Source organism: Oscarella lobularis, chromosome 7 (genome assembly GCF_947507565.1).
Source record: "Oscarella lobularis chromosome 7, ooOscLobu1.1, whole genome shotgun sequence".
Taxonomy (NCBI): Eukaryota; Metazoa; Porifera; class Homoscleromorpha; order Homosclerophorida; family Oscarellidae; genus Oscarella; species Oscarella lobularis.
In genome coordinates, this window is record NC_089181.1 from 2,925,140 (window position 1) to 2,940,578 (window position 15,439).

At 49.7% G+C, this 15,439-nt stretch overlaps 7 protein-coding genes across 10 annotated transcripts; 2 read left to right on the forward strand and 5 right to left on the reverse strand.

Moving 5' to 3' along the window:
• Positions 1 to 46: 46 nt before the first annotated feature.
• On the reverse strand, positions 47 to 4,240 carry LOC136189203 (ATP-binding cassette sub-family G member 1-like). 2 transcript variants are annotated; one of them, XM_065977099.1, is made up of 6 exons: positions 2,501 to 4,240; positions 2,251 to 2,454; positions 2,040 to 2,108; positions 1,519 to 1,988; positions 756 to 1,469; positions 547 to 691 (listed from the first exon to the last, which is right to left on the reverse strand). In XM_065977099.1, exons 1-6 carry the CDS (start codon positions 4,220 to 4,222, stop codon positions 673 to 675), a joined length of 3,198 nt encoding a protein of 1,065 aa, XP_065833171.1. In that variant the 5' UTR covers positions 4,223 to 4,240; the 3' UTR covers positions 547 to 672. The 2 variants fall into 2 exon arrangements, with proteins under 2 accessions (XP_065833170.1, XP_065833171.1); XM_065977098.1 differs by having other exon boundaries at positions 47 to 1,469.
• Positions 4,241 to 4,354: 114 nt separating this feature from the next.
• Positions 4,355 to 9,524, reverse strand: LOC136189206 (uncharacterized). 2 transcript variants are annotated; one of them, XM_065977102.1, is made up of 8 exons: positions 8,014 to 9,522; positions 7,225 to 7,962; positions 6,833 to 7,174; positions 6,546 to 6,773; positions 6,276 to 6,487; positions 5,907 to 6,227; positions 5,694 to 5,856; positions 4,355 to 5,623 (listed from the first exon to the last, which is right to left on the reverse strand). In XM_065977102.1, exons 1-8 carry the CDS (start codon positions 8,173 to 8,175, stop codon positions 4,364 to 4,366), a joined length of 3,426 nt encoding a protein of 1,141 aa, XP_065833174.1. In that variant the 5' UTR covers positions 8,176 to 9,522; the 3' UTR covers positions 4,355 to 4,363. The 2 variants fall into 2 exon arrangements, with proteins under 2 accessions (XP_065833174.1, XP_065833173.1); XM_065977101.1 differs by having other exon boundaries at positions 7,225 to 9,524.
• On the forward strand, positions 8,327 to 9,655 carry LOC136189235 (E2F-associated phosphoprotein-like). The gene is made up of 6 exons (XM_065977142.1): positions 8,327 to 8,442; positions 8,506 to 8,610; positions 8,666 to 8,853; positions 8,918 to 9,028; positions 9,080 to 9,248; positions 9,310 to 9,655. The coding sequence occupies exons 1-6, from the start codon at positions 8,375 to 8,377 to the stop codon at positions 9,617 to 9,619; spliced, it is 951 nt and encodes a 316-aa protein (XP_065833214.1). The 5' UTR covers positions 8,327 to 8,374; the 3' UTR covers positions 9,620 to 9,655.
• A 54-nt stretch (positions 9,656 to 9,709) lies between these two features.
• On the reverse strand, positions 9,710 to 11,803 carry LOC136189218 (uncharacterized). 2 transcript variants are annotated; one of them, XM_065977117.1, is made up of 10 exons: positions 11,701 to 11,803; positions 11,582 to 11,652; positions 10,954 to 11,390; positions 10,809 to 10,905; positions 10,619 to 10,746; positions 10,482 to 10,561; positions 10,327 to 10,426; positions 10,217 to 10,270; positions 10,074 to 10,153; positions 9,710 to 10,025 (listed from the first exon to the last, which is right to left on the reverse strand). In XM_065977117.1, the coding sequence occupies exons 1-10, from the start codon at positions 11,776 to 11,778 to the stop codon at positions 9,813 to 9,815; spliced, it is 1,338 nt and encodes a 445-aa protein (XP_065833189.1). In that variant the 5' UTR covers positions 11,779 to 11,803; the 3' UTR covers positions 9,710 to 9,812. The 2 variants fall into 2 exon arrangements, with proteins under 2 accessions (XP_065833189.1, XP_065833190.1); XM_065977118.1 differs by lacking the exon at positions 11,582 to 11,652 and adding an exon at positions 11,483 to 11,553 and having other exon boundaries at positions 11,701 to 11,785.
• A 19-nt stretch (positions 11,804 to 11,822) lies between these two features.
• Positions 11,823 to 12,329, forward strand: LOC136189097 (FAD-linked sulfhydryl oxidase ALR-like). The gene has a single exon (XM_065976942.1). It carries the CDS (start codon positions 11,823 to 11,825, stop codon positions 12,327 to 12,329), a length of 507 nt encoding a protein of 168 aa, XP_065833014.1.
• An 818-nt stretch (positions 12,330 to 13,147) lies between these two features.
• LOC136189240 (uncharacterized) lies at positions 13,148 to 14,987 on the reverse strand. The gene is made up of 11 exons (XM_065977148.1): positions 14,761 to 14,987; positions 14,650 to 14,706; positions 14,413 to 14,455; positions 14,232 to 14,342; positions 14,131 to 14,172; positions 13,872 to 13,938; positions 13,760 to 13,812; positions 13,639 to 13,704; positions 13,529 to 13,588; positions 13,395 to 13,471; positions 13,148 to 13,333 (listed from the first exon to the last, which is right to left on the reverse strand). Exons 3-11 carry the CDS (start codon positions 14,452 to 14,454, stop codon positions 13,225 to 13,227), a joined length of 627 nt encoding a protein of 208 aa, XP_065833220.1. The 5' UTR covers position 14,455; positions 14,650 to 14,706; positions 14,761 to 14,987; the 3' UTR covers positions 13,148 to 13,224.
• On the reverse strand, positions 14,590 to 15,386 carry LOC136189098 (SAYSvFN domain-containing protein 1-like). Its single transcript, XM_065976943.1, has 3 exons — positions 14,997 to 15,386; positions 14,650 to 14,706; positions 14,590 to 14,616 (listed from the first exon to the last, which is right to left on the reverse strand). The coding sequence occupies exons 1-3, from the start codon at positions 15,384 to 15,386 to the stop codon at positions 14,590 to 14,592; spliced, it is 474 nt and encodes a 157-aa protein (XP_065833015.1).
• Between the last annotated feature and the right edge of the window lie 53 nt (positions 15,387 to 15,439).

Here is a 15,439-nt window from a genome sequence, read left to right on the forward strand (position 1 = left end):
TCATCCCACTAACCTTATGCATCCGCTTAATTTCCTTTTTTGACGCCTAGTGGCGATCGGTGCTCTCGATGGTTGACTCCAAAAAGGAAGCGATGCCGTCCAAAGACAACCTCCGGCGATCGTCGTCACTGCTTGAAACGCTGACCACCGAGACTCGTCGATAAAACGAAATTTGTTTCTTTGTCAACTTTCCGGCTTCATCAGTGGTCGACTCGACCGACGATCGTCGTATTTCCTCTGTCATGGTTTGAATCGGTTTCTCTGATTTTTGCTTCCAATTGCGAAGTCTTGGCGCGGCTACGACAAAGCTGTAGAGAACGCCCTTGACGCGCTTCGTCATTTCAATCCGTCGCTCAGTGAGCACCAGTTCGGACTCGGTAGCGAGGTTCAAAGTCGTAGATGGAGAAACGAGAGGCAATTCTACAGTTGCGCGACGACTCTGCCCGTGAACCACCCGATGCGACTCGCTACTCTCAACCAAATTCAGCACCGACAGCGCGCTCTTCAAAGGTCTCTGCAGCTCTCTGCTACTCAAAGCGTTTTTTCTTCGTCGCGTAGAGACGCTCTTGTCTACCGGAAAGACAGAAACCGAAGTGAGACAGCAACAGTTGGGAAGCATCAAGCTTTTTCTCGAGGACGGCGGCTTCAGCTGTCGTTGAAGCACACGTACCGTCAAACCGACGAAAGCCACCTGAAAGAGAAGCAACGCCAATAGTATAGGACCGACGCAATGTTCCTCAAATTGAAACGCATACAATATCGCATTTCCCTTTTGTCTATAGCATTCGATACTTTTCGACGATGCAACCATTGAACAAGGCAAGTCTCTGTCGACGAGAACTTGCCGAGCGATGCCGCCGTAGGCCCAATACGTCGGATTGACTTTGTATATCCACGCGAGAAAGGACGGCATCACCGATACAGGTACGAGAAGTCCGCTGAAGAATCCGCTAACGGCGGCGAGGAGAGGACAAATGCGATGCGCCCACGTCGGAGTGACGCAAACGGTGAAAATGTATATGGAGAGCCACGATTGATTCAGCTGTAATTTCGTAAGCAAGACGACGCCGAAAGTCGCTAGATCGTCGTCGCTCGCTAGAACCATGCCGTACGTGACGCTCGTGAGAATGGTGAACGGAATTGCGCTGAGAGCCGAAAGGCGACAAAACATAAGAAAAACGAACTCGAACGGACGACCCACGCCGTCGCGATGCTCGAGACGAAAAAGTTCGAGCGGCTTCAGCACGCCCGTGTAGACGATCGTCGTTATGAGTAGAGGACTGGCGCAGGACATGATGCACAAAACAGCCATCAGAAGCGTGCCGTCCGTCTCGTTCCGATAGACGCCGCCGACGACGACGCCGTAGACGGTGAGAATAAGCGTCAAGTAGATCTTTTGAAAAAACGAACTTCTCGCTCGACTTCGTGCCTCGGTGCTCACCAGACGAGACAAGCGACCAGAGTTCACTCTAAGAAATCATTAAAGAGACGGACGGCTCGCGTAAACGCGTCTTTTACCTTTTTTCAAGCATTTCCGGAGGTATTCCGTTTGACGCTTTGGCTTCCACTATGGCGAACTCTACTGCGTCCGGTTCGCCACTGTTGAAATAATAATTGAGAACGATGTCGCTCAGATTGTCGTCGTTCAGAGCGTCCAAGACGGCGTCGGCCGGATTGGACGCGCTCTTTGATTTTTGAAACACGTCCTCGGCTTTGAGAGCTTCCGTTATGACTTCGGGTGCTCGAAACGGGGTCCCGTAGTAGGCAACTTGGCCCTTGGAAAGCAGCAATATGTTGTCGAACAGATGAAATATTTCCAAGCGCGGTTGATGAATCGTGACGACGACGAGACGACCTCCCATGGCTAAGACGTGAAGCATGGAAAGTAGCTCGAGCGAAGAGGCGGCGTCGAGACCCGACGTCGGTTCGTCGAGGAACAAGACGTTGGGTCGACTCAGCAACTGAAGTGCAACAGCGAGACGTCTTTTCTAAAATAAAGATTTTTAGAAAAAAAGAGTCAAGATCCGTGTCGCACTCGCCTGTCCTCCGCTTAAACCCGGACCGACTTGGCCTCCAATCACTCTATCGGCTTGAGCCAAAAGACCCGTCTACAAAGTTTGCTCATCAAAAGACTTCGCGGGCAAAGTACCGTTCAAACGTTTTACGGTTAGATATAAAAGAGAACTTGAACGCTGATTTTAGAGATAATTGGGTTGCCTAAAACTCTTGAACGGCATCGCAGGCTCTTACCTCTCGCAGAACTTGTTCTATTCGGTCGAATTTGCACGCAGTCGGCATCGTCTGGGGCAGGCGTTGAAAGGCACTGTACGTCAACGTCTGTCGAACGGTTAACTCGTCGTGCCAGGGAGTGGCGAGTTGAAGAACGTAGCCCGTGTTTTCCACGTACCACTCGCGAACGACGTTGATCTCCATTCCGTTCACGTACACGTCACCCTAGACGAAGTTACAGTCGCAATATATTTTCAAAATCGGATCTTACTGTTATCTCAGTCGTTTGTCGTCTTCCGCTCAATACGTTGAGCAAGGACGTCTTGCCGCATCCTGATGGGCCCATGATTGCTACCATTTGACCGGGATTGAAATAGACCGACACATTATTTAAAATCATCGTTCTGCGACCGTCCATTGAATCCGACAAAGTCCACTTCTCTTTCTTTCCCCTCTTTAAGCCTTCGCGAATTGCGTACGACAAGTTGAGACAAGCGATGCTAACTCCGACCTCGCATTCAGAAAATTGCTCGGACACAGAACGACCTTCTCTTACGCGTTTATTCTGCTCGAAATCCAAGCCAAAATGAAATGCGGTGAGCGTCAATTTCATTCCAACGCAAAACGCGACGGACAGAACGGCGACAACGACGACGACCAAGTCAACTTTCGTCGACCACAAATTTTCCGACGCGTTCACACCGACACTGTCCGGACAATAAGAATTGCAGCGGGCACCGTGACACGTGTCGATCAGCCTTATCGGTCGATCGGTTTCGTGCCACAGTAGAAGCGCTTCCTTCAGCGTGTACTCATTCACTCTAACCGAATCCCAATACCCCGTTCGAATAACATGTCTAAAAGTGAAGAGCGAACTGTTCTGCTCCTCTTCGGCGTGAGGATGCAAAAATTGACTTTTCTTCCACAAGGACGACGTGGCGAAATAGACGTGCTGAAAGCAAGCCGGCGAGAACATGCCGATACGATTCGACGACGTCATTTGCATGCTCGCGTTCATCGCGCCGCCGTAACCGTTGACAATGCGAAGTACGTCCTCGGCCGACGAATTGGCGGCGTCGGCTATTTCGGCTATCGAGTCCTTCAAAATGAAAATATCGTAGAGACTTTGAACAAAGTAAATCGAAACGTCGCTGGGAAGGTGACTGCGTTGAATCATGCATGCAGCCGATAAACAGCACGGATAGCCGAGCCAAGGGTCGTCTTGGCACGCTTCCACTGACGTGTAGTCGATCAGTTCGTTTGTTTCCGGTTTGAGCCTCGTTTCTAAGTGACCATGAAAATTGACGAACCAGGCGGAGTCGATTAGTAGTTTCATTTCGGCGTGTGGAATCGAGTTTTTCATCCACTTGGCGTGCGCCATGACGCCGATTCCGCCCGCGCTGCTCCCACTCAGAACCACGTGGGTGGCGAGATGCAATCCGTGCGATGCGAGCAGATCTTCGACAATCGATTGAAAAACGGTAAAACCGCGAAAACTAAAATCGTTATATTTCGAATCGTTGTGCCAGTAGAACGGTCCCAATTTCGACGTTTGACCGAGAAAGAGATCGCTGCTACAGTAGGGAACGAGCACGTGAGTCGAGTTCCAGTAGAGCGGATTGTCGTCGCGATCACGCGACAGCAAGTCGGTACCCTCCGCGCACAGCGGCAGTCTCGACGACGACATGAGCTCGGGCGCTCGTTCGTAGCGCTCGTTGCAATCGGCAATGTCGCTGCAACCGCCGCCCGACTCCAAAAAGATTACCCAACGATTGCCGGCGTCCGTGCCGGGCGAGAAGTAGTACTTCGCGGGCGTCCGATCGTTGCAAACGGCGTGACGTTGGACGGCGTTTCGTACCGATAGAAGACGCAAATAATCGGGGGATAATATCCCATGACGGCAACGGTTTTTGTCGTCGTTCGCACTGACGATACAAAGCGTTAAAAGTGCGATGACGGCGGCGGGAGCGGCAATCGCGACAGTCGTCGACATCTTCTAGAGAGGCTCAATGTTTTGCCTCTAAAGTGACGAATGTCAACAAGAAGGTGAGACTGGATATAATGACGCACAGTCGTTGCGCACTAACGCCGAACGACAGGCGCTAGATAGAAACACACAAACACGACAATGGTCTCAAATCCAGCACTTGAACTTGAAGAAGGCCTGCAAGTCGGGATCGTCGACGTTTTTGTTGTGAACGCCTGCGTAGATGCGTTTCAGCAGATTCGTCTTGAACTTGGCGTCTAGCACATTGGCGTATTTCTCCAAGCTCGCTATGCCCATGACGCGACCCATGGCGACGAGATTCGACTTGAGCGACGGATGATCGTACTGTTCGACTTTCATGAGAAGACGAACGATTTCGCCGTGAATGTAAGCGTCGTCGAACGTCGGTTGAGTCTCTTTGGAGAAGGGAAATTGAGTGTAGACGGCGACGGCGCTCAGCGGATCGTCTTTGACGAGCAGGTCGGCGAGTTCGATGTAGGCGTCGTGCACACCGGGCGACATTTTCATTACTTCGCGATACAAATCTTCGCATTCTTTCGACGATGACGATTGCTTGGATAGCGCTCGCGCCAAGCCGAGACGAGACTGATACAGCGGCGCATTTGTTTCGACTTCTTCCTTCGTTTCTTCTGCTTCTTTGACTTCTTTGACGGTAGGATCTTCTTTTTTTGCTTCTTCCTTTGTCGGTTCTGGGGAAGTCGGCTTCGTTGTCGTTGACGACGTCGACGATTTTAGTCCCGATTTGAGTTCACCAAGCGTGGCGACTCCTTTCGACCCTGTCGTCGGTCCCTTCGCCGCCGTCGACCCAGAACCCTTCCGAGCACCTACAGGTGCCGCAGTTTTAGTAGCCGCTGTTTTCCCACTAGCAGGACCTCTTCCAGCCGTCGAAGGACCTGCTGCTCTACCTCCGACCGGTCGCGGTCCAGATTTGGCCCCGGCAACGCTAGGCTTAGTAGTTGGACCAGCTCTAGCTGTTCCCGCTGTTCCTCGTCCTCTGCCCGTGCTACCGGCGACTGGTCCTGGTTTTACTGCAGCAGCTCGTCCTCTGCCACCGACGACCGGTGCGACTCCTGCTCCTTTCGATTGCTGCTGCTGTTGTCCTGTTTTGGCTGACGCTTTTGGTGCGGACTGCTTCTTGGCTTCTTCTTCTTTCTGAAGCTTTTCTTTCCACCATTTCTGTTCGGCTAGGTGTGTCAAAACGTCTTTGCTCTGCTTTGGCTTTCCTTCTACAGCGATGCTCGCTCGAAAGCTGTGAATGGCGTCCTGAATCAGACTTTGAACGTCCTTGCCTCCTTCGCTCTGCTCAAACTTGCTCAACTGAACTGCACCCAGATGACACAGCGCCAAACTGCTACTAGGCAAAGTAGATACTGCCTTCTGACACACCTAAAAGAGAACGGTTCAAATTTTTCTCAAAACGACGCCCTTTAGGTCGCTTTTTCAATCTCTACCCTACCTGTATTTGAATTGCCAATAACTCCTTTTCCGGAGGAATAGTGCTGCAGCGGCTCAAAACCGATAATCGTTCGCAACGACTTGCTAGTTCTGATCGACTGACATTCTTCTCGTTGTAGTCGAGCATCAGATAATGAGCGTCCAAGAGCACCCATTCAAACTGCCTAAAAATAAAATTATCCCGCCCATCGACCAACGTCTACGGATAATCCACCTAAATATAGTCGCCCTATGCACGATCTTTTGCATTTGACGAATGGCGATGAGACAAGCGTTTCGACACGCTTCCGCCGACGTCAACATCTTACCGGCGACTTTTTTCCGCGTCTCCGCTAGCCCGATAAAAGCGCGAACAATCAGCGGATCGGAAACGCGAAGCACGTCCTCCACGGACAGCAAAGTCGACCGAGACGCCGAAGAACTGCATGCGAGTTCACACTGGACGTGGAGAACGTACTGCAAAGCGTCGTTTAACCATCGAGCCCCTTCCTCCGATCCCGAATCAAGTCGGCACAAAGCAAGTCCGTAGAACAATCTATTGATTGATTGATACCTCGTCAAATTTGATTTTTTTCTCGATTACCTCGTCTCCGGTGTGTTTGGTTTGATTGCCATAGCAATCTTGAGTCTTTCCAGAGCTTCTTTGGTCTTGTCCTGCATCACCAACAGTCGCCCCACGTGAAGATTAAATCGATGACTCGCGCTGTCGAGAGCAAGAGCGTCCATGTACTTGAGAAACGCTTTTCCAAGATCGTTCTCGTCGTCGACAGACGAAGCCATGCCAAATTTAGAACCCTATCAAATCCGACGATGCGTGTGCCATGTTCAGTATGAAACGCGGACGTTTCCTTACCCTGACTGCCTGCTTGGATTTCCACTGGTACAGCGACTGAACGTGCTCTGCTTTAGCCGTTTGATTCTGATCTTTGAGATGCTTGTATTCCTCCTCGACGGCCTTGAGCTGACGAGCGAGCGGCGCCGACGAACCGACTCCTCGCAGGGCACAAATCGCAGCGAATTCTTCGTCTTTCGAACTCTCGACCGCCGACGGGCCAAAGTCGTCCGACTCGTCTCTCTCACTCTGTACGCACGAGAGAGAAACATATGCCAATTAATACGACGTTCAGGCAATCATCAAACCTTTTTTATTCCATAGAGATCTTGCACTAGGTAGATCTCTTCAAGAATTTGAGCGAGTTTGAAATGACTTTCCGCGTTCTTCGATTTTGCTTTGATTGCATTCGCTTGACAGGCGGCGGCGGCGTAGAGATAATCGACGGGCGATTCGCCGTCTTTGATCGATTGAGACGACGTCCGAAAGAGAGACAGACTCGTCGCGTACTTCGTCAACCACTGAGCGCATTTCTCCGGCGAAAAATCCGCTCCTTCCTGTCTCAACTTCGTTTCCCACGGACGCGCAGCGACGGAGTGCGTCACGTCGGGACCGTCGCTGGAGCATCCGTCCGCTTTTGCACTTTCAATCTGAGAGAAAAACGTTTGAAAAAAAAATAGCCAACGAAACTGCGCTTTACTTTGGGCTGCGAATTCTTCTCTCTCCATTCCTTGTTCGCTCGAGCGACGTTTCTCAGTTTGACCTTCTCGCCGGAGAGACTTGTAACGAGCGCATCGGAAACGGACGCTTCGACGTCCGACCTTTCCACTACCCAGTCGCCTTCCAACGGCGATTCATCAACGGGATCGACTTTTGACGTTCGCGTCACGGTCGACAGACATGGTTCGCAGAAGAGCGCTCCGTGCTTGCTACCCTTGATGCTCACCGGTTGATATAGTATACCCAAACAGATGGAGCACCGAAGACGACACGCCGCGTCATCAATCGTTTCAACGCTGCATCCGACGTGTTCTCGAATGAACGTCACAGCGTAGCGAGACTCGTTTTTTCCGTCAGGCGACGTCACCAAAATTTTCAATTTCGTCTGACCGAAATTGAGGTCTTGCTCAGAGCCTACGTCCGCGCTGCTGCCGTCAAAAGAAACTCTCGCTTTCGCATCGGCCACTTCCGTGATCAGCTTCACCGCGTCAATTTCGGCCGATACGTTCACAGTATACTCGTACGTTGATGGAGAAAAGTCTGGGTTCAAATTCCCGGATGATGACGTCAGATTCGACAAAGAAGCGTCGGTCGACGAGAGACGCTTCGCTCGGATGACGTATCGTTTCGTCGTTTTTCCGTCTTCGGCCGATACTTCGACGACGATTACTTTCGTAGCGCCCTCGTCTATGGGAATCACCTTGCCGCCGTCGCCGCCCTGTGTAGATAGTATTTTAATGTGCGCTCGTTCGTTCGTTTTTGATCTCGCCTTGATGTCGTACGAAGCTTCGTCGCTGCTCGTCAACGGATTCACTTTTAGCTCTTTTACGTCGCTCCCGACGACGATCTCATACTCGGTCGTATTTTTGCGAAACGTAGGCTTTAGCTTTCCCGGGGAAACGGAAAGTTTTTCGAGATCGGCGTCGTCCATGTTGGCATGCCAGCAGCTTAACGCGCGTTACGCTGCCAAAATCTCTTTGTGGAGACAAAATTTGACAAAAGAATTCTGTGTAAGACACTGTGAAGAAACGTCTGTATCGATCTGGAAGCATTTAAAAGTCGGATTCCTCAGATTCAACGAGAATCAGTCAAAGAAAGGATCTCACTGTGTGTCCCGGATAAATTTTACAATGTTTCGCCAAACTGATGATTACATAGGCGATATCGACTACGACAGCGATGGAATATGCCGAGGAAGGTACAGATGCGTTTATTCCGCGAGCAAAAGAGATCGGAGTCGAGCGCTTGACTCTGCCTGCAGCGATTCGAACAGCGACGACGAACGAAATTCGGCGCACGAAGCCGACTCGACGTCAGAAAGCGATTTTGAAACCGAAATGAATCGAGGACTCGACGAAACGATACGGTCGGGCCGTCGGCGGTCTACAGTAGCTTGCACTCAGCTAAATGTAGGTCTTCAGGTGGATGGCGTCCCCGCACTTCAAAAGTGGTCATTCGCCGCCCGGTCGTCAGTCGGACGACGCCGCATCGGCTTCGGCCGAAAAGCCAGACGACGTGAAGTACTACGATGACGTCTATTTTAGCTCCGGTTCGTCTGACGAGGGAGGGGGAGGAGAGGTGCGAGAGGCTGCTTCCGCCACGCCTCCGGGTAAAGTAAAAGGTCTCCCTGGCTGTTTTATCTTGAAGAGGTTGGTTTTTCTCTCTTTGATCAGCTCGGAGACGTCGTGTGCCGATTCCGTCAAACGACGACTTGCTCTATGACCCAAGTATGGATGACGAAGATGAAAAGTGGGTTCTTCGGCAGAGGGAAAAGTATTCGTCCGGTAAGTGCTGATTGAATTCTAAAGTAAACATTTAGTATGGTGGTGCTTTAGCTGCGAGGCCTCCTCCTGGATTTGAAAAACACGGGAAGAAAAGAGGAAGTGATGCCAAGTCTCGTTCATCTGACAATGCAACAGAGCGAGAAGAAAAGCCTTTGCAGAAAAGCGACGCCGTTCTCAACTGTCCCTCATGTATGAGTCTGTTGTGTCTAGATTGTCAGAGGTTAGTGAGTGAGAGAGAGGAAGCAAATGCGGCCAGAATGCCTTATCTTATGTTTCTGCAGGCATGAAAGATATGAGACTCAATATCGTGCCATGTTTGTGGTGAACTGCAACGTAGTTCCAGATGAAGTTCTCCGGTACAAGGGTCCTTTGAAAGGCAAATCGCGAAAACGCCGAAAACGTCGTCAAGGGTCAGATGCCGGCACAGACAGAGACGTTGGATCAGCTGTGGATAGAATAAACAAAGGAGAAGAACAAGAAGAGGAGGACGTTTACAAACCAGTGAAGTGCAGTACCTGTAGCACAGAAGTCGCTGTATATGATAACGATGAAGTTTATCATTTCTTTAACGTACTTGCTAGTGCACCCTAGTAGAGAGAATTACAGTGAATAAATATACGTACCACCTGGGAGTGAACGGCATCTTAGTATGGTACAGTGCAGTGCTTGTTGGTCCACAGATAAAAGGAAGACGACCAGCGCTTGCGTTTCCTTCGTGCAGATGCAAACAACAAAGGCAGCCTCAAATAAAAAAAAAAGAGAGTCGTCAAATCAAAGCTGAGAATCAGTATGACGAAGAGCACTGATAGACACCAAAATGACGGATAACAGGAGTCGCGACCGACGACGTGATTGACAGCATGACTTTGCTGTAAGAAGCTGCCGCCGGAAGAAGAACAATCTTCTTGTTGCCAATACTAGAGCCGTTGATTGCCATCACCGGAGCGGCATTAGCAGCAGGCTGGAGTTGAACCGAATAGGCTCTAACAGTTTGGCCCTGAAGACACAAAAGTTATAAGCTTCGTATTCTTTAGCAGTAGCGTACGTGAGTTTGATCTTCTTCCAATACAACGCGATCAATAGTGGCAGGAGGATTCAACTCTATAGCATACGTCGTTCCTGATCCTAGTTAATTAAACCAGACGCTATCGCGGAGAAGCAAAAGAAGATGACGAAAATGAATTGTACCATTTGTAGACTTGACAGGCTTTCCGTAGCACTGCCTGATAAAATCGCCCAACTCTGGTAGAAAAGAAGTCACGCGAGAAGAATCTCTATAGAGCCAGTCTCCTCCTCACCCTGGTATCGTTTCATATGATCATCGGGAATGAGACCGTCTTTGTCAGGAGTGAAGTCCAACAGAAGGTTCCCATTATGACCCACGGTACTGTGATAGACCTAACAGAGAAGAAAATTGACGACGATAGGCGCAATTCCAGAACCCAAAACGTACGCCAATCAGTTCGTCCAATGAGCGTATTCCTTCGGTGCTCGAATAGAACCAATGGTCATTGTCCTGCAAAGTGGTATCACCTGGTAAAGCGTTTCAAACATAGACACACACAACTTTGCGCATGCCGACGAGCTCACATTCCGCTGGACACCAAACAGTGCTACTTGGATCACCGCCACCTGACGTGCCCGTCGACCAGTTGGGATCGGGAGCTCGGCCGGCTTCTGTTCCAATCCATCGAATGCAATTCGGCGACAAGCCATACCTTGAGAAACACAACTCGTACAATTATAGCCAGAAGAAAAAAATATGATTTAATTAACCAACCCATTAAAAGCAGTCGCGTGAGGCTGCATTTTTGATATCATAGCGGACAAGTTTGCTTTGAGATCGGCCTGATATCCGCCGTCAAACCAAACCTCGGCTAGAAAAGAGGTAATCAAAGGTAAACAATTCCTCTCAAACGTCTCACCCAGCTGTCCGTACTGCGTCCACAGTTCCGTCAGCTGAGCGAGAACCACTTCATAGTACTGCTCCATGGTAACGTTCACCATTCCCGGCATTAGCTTGTTTAGCACCTTTTTCCCCGCACCGACGTTGAGAAAGTAATTGTGAACGACGCTGTAATAGAATCCGGGCATGACGCCGGCCTTTCGACAGGAATCCACAAAGGCGCGAACGACGTCAGACGACGGCGACGGCGACTGGCGAACGGAATAATTGTACGGAATGTTGACACCAGGTATGGTCACATTCGACGGCCAAAGCGTAAAGCCACAATTGTGCTTCACAACAAGAACAGCATAGCGAGCTCCAAACGCTTTAAATGCTTCAGCCCACTGATCGGTATTGATCTTCGTTGGATCGAAGAGAGACGGACTGGGCACGCCAGATCCCGGAAAGGCACAGCTATCCATAAAATATTTAAATTTGATCATACGTAGGAGTATTGCTATTGATTATTGATTATTTATTTTAGCTCCCCCCCTCTTTCCCCTCACCCATCCCCTGGGAGATATGTGGCCATATTGAAGACGACAAGGGCACCCAGTTCCATTTGGCTCCATGCGAGCTACAAAACAAGACCGAACTTTTCTCACCCGTCGCCTGATAGGTAAGTGGCCATGTTGAAGTGAATAATCGCACCGAGTTCCCATTCGCTCCACGTTAGCTGCAATTTGCGACGTTTCGCGGTGCGATCGAGTGCGCAAATGTTTACCTGATCGGGCGTCGGCGACGGGAGAGTTGCAGCGAGCGACGAGGACGCCAAAAGAGCGCAAATAAACAACCCAGACATGCTAGTGTTCCGGGAGCCTAGTGACAACACACCCCGGACGTGTAATGACGGAGCCATCCAAAAGGCCGTGCAGAGTTTGCGTCGACTTTACGAAATGGCGTCTTACTCAGACGACTAAAGGAGTAGGAGACGCTTCGAAAACGAAAACGGCAATAGAGACACCGACGCAAGAAGAAGCTCGAGTAGAAAACGCCGAGACGACGGAATCATCCGAGTGTCCGTTAGACCTGTCGTCGTTGGGTCGTTGCACGTGGTCGTTTCTCCACACGATGGCCGCATACTTGCCGGAGGAGCCGACGCCGACGCAGCAGTCGGACATGAGACAGTTCATGAGCCTCTTCGGAAAATATTTTCCGTGCGATGATTGCTCGTCGCATCTTCGAGAGCAAATGACGGCGCGACCGATAGCGACTTCCAGTCGAATTGCCTTTTCGCGATGGCTCTGCGAAATTCACAATGACGTGAATCGTCATTTGGGAAAGGAGGCATTCGATTGTTCCAAAGTCGACGAGCGGTGGAGAGACGGATGGTCGGATGGCTCGTGTGACTGAACAAGAAAGCACCTTAGCATAATTTTTATCAATCAATCAATCAATTATCTTGTGTGGTAGTCCGTCATATCTTTTTTGAAGCTCTTGCCGACCACCATCTAAATGCCCGCATCTAATTAGAACATGCCAATGCACAAGCGGCGTATCGCTTTGTTTAGTGCTCTCCCTGTAGTGGTCATCCTCCTCTATTGGGCTCTTACATCGCACAGCTGGGCGCACTATACGACCGACAAAGGTCTTCCATGCCAACAACCTCGCGCTGATCTGCTAGAACTAACAAATCTCGTTCACCTCGTCGATGACGTCTTCACCGACCTCGACGTTGCCCACTATCTCATCTACGGCTCGCTTATCGGCGCGCTTCGATACGCCGGTCCCTTGCCGTGGGATTATGACGCCGACGTGGGCGTTGACGGCGACGCTCTTTGTCGCCACACTGAAGAAGAGATTGTCGACGCTTTTCGACAACGCGGCACCCGCTACGAGGAATCGATCAGCACGCGCGGCCGATCGACGGTCTACTACAAAAAGGAACGGGTTGATGTGATGCCTTTTTACGACTATTGGCGTGACGGCTGGATGCGACGGCGGGGAGTAGAGAGTTGGGTGATTTTCATCAACTATCGCAGGTTTCACACGTTTCCGTCTCGCTTGGTTCGACAGCCCTTGGCCGTCGCTCCGTTTAGCGGACGAAATATTGAGTGTTCCGCGCGGCGGGTCCAAAGTGTTGAAGTACTGGTATCCAGATGACTGGTACAAGGAGGTGAAGCCGCTGGGTTGCTGACGATCTTCTTTTTGTGTCGTTCGATTTCTTGTCCTGACGTTTGTAACGCTACCTTTATCTAATTTTATCTAAAAAATTTACTTTTATCTTAATATTGGGAAAAAAAATTGGTCACGTAGCGCAGCAGTTTCCTTTGGTCCGGTTTTCTTCGTTCGACTTCTTTAGAATAGTGTCTAAGCTGACTGAAGCTCTTCGACTCGTCAATTTTGCTTTGATTCCTCTAATGAGAGACGCACGTATAATAGTATGTTGCTATATAGGCAGGGTCGGTTCGCGTCTACTTTGATAGTGCCATGAAAGCTTCGTTTGTTCTCTCTCCACTTTTGGCACTGGTTTCTATAAACGAAATGCCGAATTTCTAAATCAAAAAAAGACTTCTTGCTTGCAAGGGTACAATACACGTATTGAAGCTTACTGCTGCAAGATCTTTTCCCTCTTCGTACTTGACCTCTCTTTCTTTTAGCGAGGCATCACACTAAAAATCACGACCTATTTTCTAAAATAAAGTCGCTCGTTCGCACAGACCTTGTTTCCTAATAGAAGGAGAAGCACGTTAGAATCCGCTTGCTCATTTATAGACGTTAGCCAATCCTAACACGCGTGCACGATACACGCAAATTATTAAATGTATATGAGACCTCATTACCCTGACGTTCATAAACGTCGCCATTCTCGTGACGTCGTACACCAATAGAAGACCTGCATTAGTGAGACAGACCATAGAGAGTGCAGTCTCACTAAAAAAAGCGATTGCTGACCGAGAGCTCCGCGGAAATACGACGGTGTCATACTACGAAAACGCTCGTGTCCAGCAGTATCCCAAATCTATGAAAAGATGTCAAGCGAAGCAATTATCGCGCGGGGAGGGAAAGTGATAATAATAGCCCTTAGAGAATAAACACGTTGGCTCCATTATGGAGCGTTTAGCGGAATACAACTCTGACATGTACACTTTCACTTCCTTCTCGTCGACACCCAAGGGTTCTGCCCCCTCTCCCACACCCTACACCACCGCACTTGTAATTTCATTGTCGATCCTTCGACGTTGACGGTTTTGCTCTAGAGACGTGCGTTTTCCTCTAATCTAATTATTCGAAAAACGAGAGTCGCTCGCTGACCTTGAAGTCGACGCCCACGGTGGCGATGTACGGAACAGGCATGAAGACGTTGTGAACGAATCGAACGACGAGCGACGTCTTGCCGACGCTGCTGTCGCCGGCGAGAACGATCTACGCGACGACAGAAACGCACGAGGGCTAATTCTAAAGCCATTTGGGCTGTCTTCGCGGGCGTTCTCGCCTTTGCAGTCAAATCGGCTGCCTCGCTGTGGCGTTGACTCATCCTAACGTAGCGTTCGGCTGCTTTTTTACGGGTACCACTGACGATGGGCCCAAACGAAGATGGAACGAAGATGGAACGATTTCGACGTAACGTACGGGACTCTGCCGCCCTCCCCAAAAAACTCCTCAAAGCCCCTCAAAGCAGTTCCAAGGCGCGAGCCCACTAATTAAAAACCCAAGTGACTCAGAATTATACCTGGATTAGTATTTGAGTTCCTTTTTGACCTTTTTGACCATGTATGCCTGTTTCACTCTGAAATGAGTAGGTTCAAACAATGTGATACAGGGAATAAAAGTACCTATTTACTGTTTGTCCTGTACGCTTTGCTAGATGTTGCTCTCGGAAACGAGACAGAGAGGATTCAGACTGATCTAAAATTCTAGACTGAAGTGAATACTACAGAGTTACTCTAAGTTCAATTGAAGTCATAATTTAATTCCTAATAAAAACACTGTGACATACAGTACCGGTATGTGATCGTATATGGCGCCAGAAAGTGTGACGTCATATATTAGCTCGTCTTGTATTTTTCCCTATCTAACTGACGATGGGCCCAATCGAATTTCTCTTTCAAACTGCTCGGCCGTCAACGTGCCATCAATTGCTTCGCAGTTTTTATTGAAAACCGAGTAGGCGCTCATTTCTCCGGACTTTCTCGACCGATTTCCCAGGTTGACGCAGAGAAGTAGAAATCCCGACGCGACCAAATAGACAGCACCGAATTCGATGGAGACAAAGAAACCCCATAGACAAAACCAAACGACGAATTTCCACAAGGAAACGCTCGCCACGTTGTCAACCACGAAGGCACGCCAATTTGGCGATTTTTCTCTTAAGAAATCTTTTTGCCGTTCGTCTTCGGCACCAGCGGCCACGTTAGCCGCTTTATTATTCTGAGTTTTCGCCCTGTAAGCGATCAACTTCTCTTCCATCTTCTAGCGTGCGTTAGCAATGCGAGTATTTGTGTACGGCGGAAATTTTTGAA

What these genes read in the sequence shown, in the direction of transcription:
- LOC136189203 (XM_065977098.1), bottom strand. Translation starts at nt 4,222, where the DNA reads ATGTCGACGACTGTCGCGATTGCCGCTCCCGCCGCCGTCATCGCACTT. An exon ending in GACAAACGACTGAGATAACA is followed by an intron (nt 2,455 to 2,500) that starts GTAAGATCCGAT and finishes AACTTCGTCTAG; the next exon opens with GGTGACGTGTACGTGAACGG. An exon ending in CCGGAAATGCTTGAAAAAAG is followed by an intron (nt 1,470 to 1,518) that starts GTAAAAGACGCG and finishes ATGATTTCTTAG; the next exon opens with AGTGAACTCTGGTCGCTTGT.
- LOC136189206 (XM_065977101.1), bottom strand. Translation starts at nt 8,175, where the DNA reads ATGGACGACGCCGATCTCGAAAAACTTTCCGTTTCCCCGGGAAAGCTA. An exon ending in ATCTCTATGGAATAAAAAAG is followed by an intron (nt 6,774 to 6,832) that starts GTTTGATGATTG and finishes TCGTGCGTACAG; the next exon opens with AGTGAGAGAGACGAGTCGGA. An exon ending in TATTGGCAATTCAAATACAG is followed by an intron (nt 5,624 to 5,693) that starts GTAGGGTAGAGA and finishes GTTCTCTTTTAG; the next exon opens with GTGTGTCAGAAGGCAGTATC.
- LOC136189235 (XM_065977142.1), top strand. Translation starts at nt 8,375, where the DNA reads ATGTTTCGCCAAACTGATGATTACATAGGCGATATCGACTACGACAGC. An exon ending in GATGGAATATGCCGAGGAAG is followed by an intron (nt 8,443 to 8,505) that starts GTACAGATGCGT and finishes CTCTGCCTGCAG; the next exon opens with CGATTCGAACAGCGACGACG. An exon ending in TTGTGTCTAGATTGTCAGAG is followed by an intron (nt 9,249 to 9,309) that starts GTTAGTGAGTGA and finishes ATGTTTCTGCAG; the next exon opens with GCATGAAAGATATGAGACTC.
- LOC136189218 (XM_065977117.1), bottom strand. Translation starts at nt 11,778, where the DNA reads ATGTCTGGGTTGTTTATTTGCGCTCTTTTGGCGTCCTCGTCGCTCGCT. An exon ending in ACTTACCTATCAGGCGACGG is followed by an intron (nt 11,391 to 11,581) that starts GTGAGAAAAGTT and finishes TTTTATGGATAG; the next exon opens with CTGTGCCTTTCCGGGATCTG. An exon ending in TCATATGAAACGATACCAGG is followed by an intron (nt 10,271 to 10,326) that starts GTGAGGAGGAGA and finishes CTTTTCTACCAG; the next exon opens with AGTTGGGCGATTTTATCAGG.
- LOC136189097 (XM_065976942.1), top strand. Translation starts at nt 11,823, where the DNA reads ATGACGGAGCCATCCAAAAGGCCGTGCAGAGTTTGCGTCGACTTTACG.
- LOC136189240 (XM_065977148.1), bottom strand. Translation starts at nt 14,454, where the DNA reads ATGAGTCAACGCCACAGCGAGGCAGCCGATTTGACTGCAAAG. An exon ending in GTATTTCCGCGGAGCTCTCG is followed by an intron (nt 13,813 to 13,871) that starts GTCAGCAATCGC and finishes TCACTAATGCAG; the next exon opens with GTCTTCTATTGGTGTACGAC. An exon ending in AGGGAAAAGATCTTGCAGCA is followed by an intron (nt 13,472 to 13,528) that starts GTAAGCTTCAAT and finishes TTTTTGATTTAG; the next exon opens with AAATTCGGCATTTCGTTTAT.
- LOC136189098 (XM_065976943.1), bottom strand. Translation starts at nt 15,386, where the DNA reads ATGGAAGAGAAGTTGATCGCTTACAGGGCGAAAACTCAGAATAATAAA. An exon ending in TTCGATTGGGCCCATCGTCA is followed by an intron (nt 14,707 to 14,996) that starts GTTAGATAGGGA and finishes TACTCATTTCAG; the next exon opens with AGTGAAACAGGCATACATGG. An exon ending in GAACTCAAATACTAATCCAG is followed by an intron (nt 14,617 to 14,649) that starts GTATAATTCTGA and finishes GTTTTTAATTAG; the next exon opens with TGGGCTCGCGCCTTGGAACT.